General features: G+C 36.6%; 1 protein-coding gene across 1 annotated transcript in view; it reads left to right on the forward strand.

The window, feature by feature from the left end:
* The window catches only part of IMPA2 (inositol(myo)-1(or 4)-monophosphatase 2), a 17489-nt gene extending 7879 nt beyond the window's left edge, over positions 1 to 9610 (forward strand). The window contains exons 3-8 of the mRNA XM_010077446.1: positions 625 to 729; positions 2110 to 2155; positions 4017 to 4125; positions 7626 to 7734; positions 7899 to 8050; positions 8910 to 9610. Coding sequence (XP_010075748.1) covers positions 625 to 729; positions 2110 to 2155; positions 4017 to 4125; positions 7626 to 7734; positions 7899 to 8050; positions 8910 to 9025 — 637 coding nt within the window. The 3' untranslated portion in view covers positions 9026 to 9610. The remainder of the gene's footprint in view (positions 1 to 624; positions 730 to 2109; positions 2156 to 4016; positions 4126 to 7625; positions 7735 to 7898; positions 8051 to 8909) is intronic.
* Positions 9611 to 9842: the final 232 nt, after the last annotated feature.

Raw genomic sequence — 9842 nt, forward strand, 5'->3', positions numbered from 1 at the left:
AGCTACAGTTTGCAGTTTATATTACTTACTGCAAGAGACAGGCCTAACCCATTAAATTACATTCTGCATTAAAAAAAAAAACTTATATTGTTCCAGGGATGCCAGTTCAGATCCATTTCTGCATTCATTTTCATGACTTTCTTAATGGCGTATTGGGAAAGTGAACCTAAATGGGGTTCTTTTTTTCTGTGTAAAATAGTATGCTGTAAATTTGAGAACTCTCCTTCAAAGTTTCTGTGAAAGTTCCCTATTCCCAAATGAAAAAAAGCAACATGTGTGTTTATACATGCATACACATTTATTAAAAAAAAAAAATGTATATGCTAAGTAGCTCTTAAAAAACAGAAAGATGGAGTTTGACTTTCCAAGTCACATATCTAAGCCAATTTTATGGGACACTTGTTTTGTTCCACACCAAATGCAGGTTTATTGCAGAAGAATCAACTGCTGCTGGTTCAAAATGTGTCCTTACTGACAGTCCGACCTGGATTATTGACCCTGTTGATGGAACGTGATGTATATGCGAAGTAGCTCTTAAAAAACAGAAAGATGGAGTTTGACTTTCCAAGTCACATATCTAAGCCAATTTTATGGGACACTTGTTTTGTTCCACACCAAATGCAGGTTTATTGCAGAAGAATCAACTGCTGCTGGTTCAAAATGTGTCCTTACTGACAGTCCGACCTGGATTATTGACCCTGTTGATGGAACGTGCAACTTTGTGCACAGGTAAGTGAACAGTGAACCAGCAAATACATAAAAAAGCAAAATGTAGCTTCTCACAAATCCTCCCTTCCACTTAAAGGTGTTTTACTGTGGTAGGTTTGTTCCTTTGACTCATAAGTAGGAGTCATCCCTTTATCTTTCTGTACCTGGTGTAGTGTATCCGAGGGAGCATGTGTTTGTGCTGGAGAGAGCTCTATACTGTTATCTAAAGGTAAACTAAAGTTTCTGCTGATTGCTTAATGACCCAAAGCTCTTGACTCACAGCTCGTTTATATATAACCACACATTAACGTGCAGAGACTTGAGCTGAACTGGAGGAACAAGGCTGTACTATGATGACAGTTGGCATAACGCCTTATGTGGTTGTTAGACATTCCTTTTAGTAGTGGTGTTTTCTCCCTTTCAAATACGAATGCTTAAATTTCCTAGGAAGCACAAACATTGCATATATGTAGAGCAGAACTGAAAACTAAGCTGTACATAGGTATTGGTTTTAAATTTGTGTGATACCTCTCTGCAAAAAGAAATCTAGGAATCGTTGCTGCAAAAATGCAAAAGCTTAAATCATTTCAGTGCTAGGAGTTGTAAACTAGTGACTATTCGTAATACTTCTACATAAAAACCTTAAATACGTTCTGTCTTACAGTTAGTGACTTAACATAACTGCAGTTATAATTGAAATAAACCACCACATTTCACATTTCCTTGACTTTTGGTGCACTTACATAGAATTCAAGGGGAGGCAGGGGGTGTCGTGTTGGTGTTTCATGCAATGAAGTGAAATTTTCTCTTTCTAGCAATATTTTCTGCACCATTACTTTACAGCTCTTTTTAAAACATGTTTTTAAGAAATTAATTTATTTCATTGTTTAAAATGCGGTAGTTATACTTTAGGCAAAAGGACCAATTTAAATACACGATCATCACTTTGACAAAAGAGAAGGTGGAGGAACTGGTTTCTCCTTATGTTGATGTCAGCAGCAAGGTATCTCCGTGCCACTTAACTGGTGTCTCAGATGCTTGAGCTTGAACAAAATGTGCTCTTAAACATGATGATTTGTTATAACAACATATAATGATTTTATACTGGATAATTCAATTACACTAAAGCAAAATTATCACTAAAATATATAGCACATTTAGTATAAAAGTCCTGGTGTCTTCATGTGTTTATTTCTTGCCTTCTCCAATATTAAATTGCGTTTTTAAAGGAACTGACAAAATTAAAGAGGCTGAGAAAGGAGGAATAGTATAATGTCAAGAGCATTTTGACACAAGTAAAATCACAGAGCTCTGTGTGGGGTTTTGTTGCCTAAGGGAGTTGAATAAGGAGTAAGTTGAGAGATTTTTCATCAATAATACTTCATTTCTTATTTTTCACAGATTTCCAACAGTGGCAGTGAGCATTGGATTTGCTGTTAACAAAGAGGTATGAAGTATCTTCTTTAAGATAGGTACCTGAGATCTGGGTAGAAGCCTTGAAACCATGTGGGAACTTGAAATAAAATTTAGAAAAAATCAGCCTACTCAGGTTTTTCTACACTTTTTAAACGCATTTTATCATACTCTACTAGTCTTAAAATCGTAGTCCTACAAAACTTACTTATGCAAACTGGCAATTACAAGACAATTCTTAAAAATTATTATAAATATTACAAGATTTATATGGGGAAAAAAAGAGTACTGGTGTGAGCAAGGTTTTGTAAGACAGAACCATAATGAGTTAAATATAGTGCTGCCTATTCATAATTTAAACACATCTCCCAGTGTTCTAATGTTATTATTCTTGCTTCTCTCCTGCTAGCGGTATCTGTGAAAGCTAACTGCTGCTATGAGGCAATTCAGAACTGATTTCTATGAAGAGTGCAAAATTATGGGTCTAGTTCATTTAATCTGCCTTTGTTGTTTTCTTAACATAGTAAAATAATTATATTTCCCACATGAGAGCTTGATTACGGGGAGAAAAAAGGTACCTAGCCTTCATATGGGCAGGTTTTGAGTTTCCTCGCTATACTTGTTCATGCTGGTGACTTTTCTCCAGATGTTGCCAGTTTACAGTTCGATATATACAAAAGAAATAGCTCTTTAAATTGCCAAGGAATGTACCTCTTTCAACCTGATTCCATGATCTTAAATATATGTATAGCTGTAAGTGAAGCCAACAAGAATTCTGTGCAATAACAACGTAGTTTTCAGATGTGCTAGTGGCTTTTACTGTTTTAAACAGGATAATGTTTGTGTACTTCTCTAGTTAGACTTTTCAAACGCAGAAACTACAGAGAAACACTTCCATGCTTTTCTGAAGTTCATTAATTCCCACAGGTCCTTTTGAATACTACATATTATTGCCAGACAGCTTTCTCTAATATTTATGTTTTCTAGAACACCATCATCATTTTGATGCTGCATATTTTGGGTTATGTAAACTAAACAAAGCTGAAACAAAAATAAAGAATGATGTTACATCTCCCTCAGTAAATAAATGGGAAAAGCAGAAAAGAGCAGTAAGCTGAAAAGGAGCCAAAGTACACACAGGGGAACTGGCCTGAATTTAAGCCTTGAACAGTACTAAAGGAATTCCTGCAGAAAAGAGTCTATTAATAGTGTGTTTCTCAAAAAAACCCTTGGTTTAGATGGTACCTCGGGGTAGGGAGTGAGGACAATCTATTCCCTTTGAATTGTCTCTGAGGAACAACAATGATTATTCACAGTGAACGGAGGAGGGCAGCAGGAAAAGATTTGGAGTCTAGAACATCTGAGGTGTTTTCTTGACACTTTTTCTGTGACCTTGGGCAAGTCACTTAATTTATGTGTACCTGCCCACCCCTAAATAAAATATTGCTGATAGTACTTTATGTATTTGGGGTTACAAACTTTAGGATCTGGCCAAAGTCAATGGGACTACTACGCGTAACTGCTCACCAGTGGAAGTAAAGCATTCAGAATCTGGCCTTAGAGGACTTGTGTACTTTCAATAAAAAACATACAATTGGATTTGAAATCAGCTTAGCATTTAATCCATTCTAATGTGAATACAAACAAGCTGCAAATAAGAGTTTAGAAGATCATGAACAGATTGCGTTAACTTCTCTTTATAAACTGAATTTTATATGACCTATATCTCAATATCACAGTAATAGTGAAATTATTCCAGTTTATTAGCATCAATATGATCTTTGATTACATGTATCAATTAAAATATTGCTGATCGTTCTGCCATTAGTAGTTGTTTATATTTATGATGAGTAATTTGAGTTGCATTCATTTCTTTCCTTTTCAAAATCTTAAAGCTTGAATTTGGTGTAATTTACCACTGCACTGAAGAACGATTATACACTGGTAGAAGAGGTCAAGGGGCATTTTGTAATGACAAAAGGCTTCAGGTATCAAAAGAGACAGGTTGGTCTAGATTTTGTTAGAACTCTAAAAGGAATATGTTAATTTTGTTTCAGAGTTGTTGCAAATCATCATTAGGATAATGAACATCATTATCCTGATGGGAAGTATTTCACTTGCATGATAATTTTATTGTTATGTGTTTGGTTTTTTCTGCAAAAAATCACAAATTTCCTCATTTTCTTTTTAAAATATACATCTGAATATGAACTTCTTAATCAAACCTAAATTATTTTGCTTCATAACCATTGTTTAAAATAAGGAAGAATGAGTAGATTCACCAGTTTCATTCCAGCTGTACACTGGCATAACTTTTTATGAGCAAGATGCAATGGGAATGGTGAATCAAATTCAGAGTATGATAGCGGCCATTATTCACTTATTTTCTAATAAACTTGTACATCATAAAGTGTACTATGTCTGTAGGCATACATGCTAACAGTAAACTAAAGGATGCATGCTTCATTAGGGGTTCTTTAAGAGCTTGTTTTTGTGTGTGAGATATGTTTCAACATATAAATAGCTAGCAACACTTAGTCAGCACTTTAATGGAATTCTTTTCTTGATAAACCAAGTCATAGATCTGTCTCTCTACCTAATGATACTGGATAACAATAATCAGATGCATGTAGAGAAGTTTTCTTTTAGTCAATCAAAATGCAGAGGAGAACTTAACACTCAGTTGTAGACAGAAGCAGACATGCCAAAAATGTACATCAATGTACACAGGAGATGGTAAAAATTTCACCCCCAAAAGAGATTTAATTAACTTGAAATACACTAAACTCAAGCAATTTAACATAAAGATTTGTTGTAGTGCCCCAAGCAGACCCTGCATCAAACTTGCCTGAAATTTGAGAAGTTTGGCTCTTCTCCTAAATTCATAGTGAGCTGGGCTCTCCCTGTTTGGAGAGATGGAGCAAACTGTAAGGTCAATGACCTCTAAGATTTTGATCCTTGATTATACATCACGTTTTTGTCAGTGCTGGAATATCTCATATTCCACAAAATCCCATGCTGGCAGAGACAATTAGGAAAAACTAGGAGTGCTGCCAGTTGGGCTGGCTGAGCCACTCTTGAAATGGCCTTGCTTGCTTTTGCTATCAAAGAGTTCTGGTTTCCAGTTGAGCAAGGAACAATTTTGGTGCATGCCACTTTTGTCCTCCTTTCTCTGGACATCCAGTCTACGTGACTATCTAGAACGTATCAAGGGAAGTGGACCTTCTGTCCTTCCAAATGCTTTAAAGTTTTCCTTTGGTTTGAGAGACATCATTTGGTGGTGGGCAACTTCACCAGTGAAGATGGATCTTCTTTAGTCTCACTTCTATTGATGTTTTAAGTGTATAAAATCCCAGTTGCTCTTTTCCTGTAAGGACTGTGGCTTCAGGGAAATAAACCAGCCCTGGAACGGAGAGTGTGTTTCCCTGTACCTACCACTGGAACTCAAGTAGCCTTCACCAATGCATGATGTGTTGGAGATCCAGGCTGACATGTTATTTCATGCCTTTTGTTTCCAGGAAATGTGACTGTTGTATAACATTGACATATGCCATGCATTCATTGTTCAGATTTAATAATTTGAAACTGCAGTCCAGGGAAACATTGTTCTGAATTTTGTAGAAGTCTGGTATGGGAGTCCAAGCAGTAAGGTTACACTTAAATGAAGGATCCATCTTCTGTTTGATCTTGAGTGATACTTTCTTCTCATGCTTAGGTTCAGGTCAGGCCTTACATGTCCTAATACTGTATTTTTTTTTTTTAATCTTCTGTGGTCAACAGAATTGTTATTTTCCTCATAAATCTATCCGTATCACTTTAAATCTCTTCTACCAAGCCTCCTTATTTTTTTGGCCTCTGTCAAAGAGTGAGGAATAGTCAGTAAATTTATCTTGTACCTTGAATTCCTGAAACCCCATCAAGTCTTGTGATAAGCCAGCTCCGTTTCCTAAACAGAGACCTCCATCTTCCTTGCCTTAGTCTCTTCATCCAATTTCTACCTGTAGCCTTGGTGAAAATTGAAGAGATCCATTTATGCATTAGAAATATATTTAATAACTCAAAAGAACAACTCTCTTAGTCATGACCTAGCTATGACTGGTGTGGTGTGAATGCTTGGTGCATTTCAGCAATGAGGCGTGCATTAAGTGTTCTGTAGTTATAAATTGGGTCTGTTATGCAAAAAGATCTGAGGCAGATTGCTTTCACCATCCAGAGTTTTCAGTGGTGGCTAAACAACAAATACCCTGCAGAATGCCTGGATTGGTGTTTCTATATTTTAATGCAGTAATTTAAAAGCAATTGCTAAGTCTACGTTCCTACAGTTAAGCTTTGTAATACCCTGTAACTTTTAACCTAATTACATACCTGTTACTCACCAACCATTCACCTCATTGTTTGAAGCCATAAATGTTCCTCTACAACACTCAGTTTGTTGGTAGCCTGTTTAATTAAATGATGTCTCACTCCAGCCTAATTTGCTTTTGAAAACCTCCTTGCTACTTCTGCTAAGCATTTTCAACTTATGCAATTAGCTGTAATAACCAGGTAGACATTCCCCATCTGAATGGATGCCCAGCCTTTAACCCAGGGTAGAAGGTGGCACCTGACACTTGAGCACAGCCTGGTTAGTAAGTGATCCACAGCTAAACCTTTGAGTTTTGTCATAGCTTTAATGCCTCCAAGTTCAGCTAGCACAGCAGAAGCAGGGACACTTGGCATTTGATCAACCATCTCCACCTACATTGGCATACGCTTGTTGTATACTAGCAATATTCAGATCTCATGTGAGGACTATTTCAACACCCTGCAAGTCACTGGGAGTCTTTCCTTTGGCTGAACACAAGGCTGATATCCTCATCTGCTGTAGGTCAGAACTGCCCTTGCTGAACACAGTACAAATATGACATTCATATATTATTAATTAAGATACTGGTTTAGTCTGTGATAAGAAGGGGTTTTTTTTTCAGTCATAAGGTGTCTTCAGTCTTTGAAATGTCAGAACGAAGGGGAGCTATTGCTGGATCACTAGTGGTTTAGGCAGAAGCTTTTCTTTCCTCTTAATGAATTCCTAAATGTTTATAATTTGTTAACAAATTACATTCAAGTTCCCTATTCAAGAACCATCCCGTTTACAAATATGATTAGATTAACTTCATTAATAGTTGCTAGGTCACTGCATTATTTTTAGTTGACTGCTAATGTTAGTGAATTTGCCAGAATCTGATCAGTCAATGAAATAAAACAATATATGGAAAAAGAAGGAATGTAAGGATGCATTCTTGTTTTTAATCTTCCTGTTATTTTTTTTTTTTTAAGTGTGTTTAGATCAGACCATTTGATATGAGAAATCTAGTCTTGCTTGAATTTTTATGCAGAGTTGTCACTTATCCTGTTTGGGGTAAAAAAAGGGACATGAAAATTGTTTTTCAGTGTTTAATTTGAACAAATTTCCAGAATTTACCTGGAAGCTGTTGAATTAATGGAAGCAAATACCTACATTGCAGATATCTCGAAGGCCTTAATTTTGACAGAAATTGGTCCAAAACGTGACCCTGCAACTTTGAAATTGTTCCTTGGTAACATTGAGAGATTGCTGAAGGCCCAAGCACATGGGTAAGATATTTTACAATATATGTCTCACATCTGTGACCAAAAGTCATTAAAAAAAAAAAAGTAAAAAATCAAGTATGTTGCACATTTTGCGATCTTGACATACAGGTTGAAATCAAAGGCATTTTCTGCTTTACATTACCATGTCCCCTTCTTGCGGGGTGTAGGGTCCGTGTCATTGGGAGCTCAACCCTGGCTCTGTGCCATTTGGCGTCCGGCGCTGCAGATGCCTATTACCAGTTTGGGTTACACTGCTGGGACTTGGCAGCGGCAACGGTTATTATTAGAGAGGCAGGTGGCACTGTGATAGATACTTCAGGTGAGTAAAATATCCTTGTTTTCCTTGACTTTTTGGGAGACTGTGTGGCTTTGTCGGGGCAACTTGAGTTACCTCAGTACAGTCCTCCTCTTGTGGCTCAACCTCATTTGTAGCAATATTCTGTAGAAACATCTGTACTCTGCACAAGACTCTGTCTGGTTATTTGTAACATGCTGATGTAATTCCAGCCTGGGGTTTCACCACATCAAAGGTCTTCTGAGTCAAACTGTATTTCCATTACTTTGAGTAATTCCTTTAAAGCATCAGATTTACAGTAAAGAACTAGCCCAGGAGATTGGTAGATATGCTCAGACGCCAAACATTTCAGCAGAGATAGCCTCCCAAGAAAGGACTCCTCTCAGGTACATGTTTGAACATAGATGACTAGGAACTACTCAGAGGGGATAAAGGACAGCACAGTCTCTGTATTATTATTTTATTCATTTAGATGGTACACATCTCAGAGTAATGGTTTACTGGTGACCATATGTGGATACTGTGGAAAGATATGGTGGATTAGGAAGAAAGGTATGCTGATTGAACTAATTCCTGTTCTATCCCTTTCTGTTGCTAAAAGAAGGGAATATTGCATTTATTGTTGGATACTGAACAAATCTAGACATTCACCACTTCTGTTGCACCCTTTGGCACTGTATCTATAATTTTCTGAAATAATTTTTTGCCAGAGATATCCAGATAGCAGTTGCTGAATTAGGTTGTCCTTCCACCCCAAAAGGAGCTACGTATGAAGTTGTTTCCATGTTTCTGAATCTATCTGATTACAGCATGGTTTATAGTTAAGAATACATTGCCTTTTTACATCATGTAAGACAGTTCTCATTAATCCTCTTGTCCTCAGGGGGACCTCTGGATCTTATGTCCTGCCGAGTGATCGCTGCGGGCACTAGAGAGATGGCTATGTTCATAGCTCAGGAAATACAAACTATTCACTACAGACGGGATGATGAAAATTAAATACTTACAATATGGAGTCTGCCCTCCTGAACTATGTAACTTTTGCAAGATGAGTGGTTTAAAGGGTATGTGATTTCAGCAGGATGCTTTCTGTGGAGATTTTCAGTGTCAAATATTTTTTATAAATTTATTACAATGTGGGAAGGCATAGGGAGATTTTTAAACCTCTAAGAATCATGTTTCCTTTTTAATATGTATGTCTTTCAACAGTATCTTTTTTATAAGATAGAATATTTTACTTGTAGCAAATTAGTCTCAAAATTAAGTTGTAATTTCATATCTGTGGGCCTGATGTTTAGTCTTTTGTAACATGCAGCTAAAAATGGAACTTTATTTTTACAGATGCAGATCTCAGGTAAATGAGCTTTAGGACTGTAGTAAGGACGAGTAGTTAAGATGTGTGCCTATAATATCCTTGTTCTATGATACTTAAGAATGCAATAAAAACGACATTATTGTTTCCTAACTATGTCATAGCTGTATATCCATATATATGTATACATACATGTATGTCTGTATGTGTGTATATATACACCTATACATGTATATGCATGTATACACAGACATACCCGTGTGTGTATATGTGTGTGTGTATATATATATAGGGTATCCTGGATGTTTACAGCAATTTAGAGAATGCATAGAAGAAAGCTAATATTGGAAGTTATTTTCAGGTAAAGAGTATAAATTACTTACATTATTTCAGTGGGGGCTATCCAAATGGCAAATAACAGAGCTGATCATGGAAAATGTTTAATGATTTTGCAAACTGTTCAGCTAGTTCTTGTTTCCCTTCATCCCTCTGTGTTGGGATAAA

This window comes from Pterocles gutturalis, unplaced genomic scaffold, assembly GCF_000699245.1.
Source record: "Pterocles gutturalis isolate BGI_N339 unplaced genomic scaffold, ASM69924v1 scaffold43933, whole genome shotgun sequence".
NCBI lineage: Eukaryota > Metazoa > Chordata > Aves > Pterocliformes > Pteroclidae > Pterocles > Pterocles gutturalis.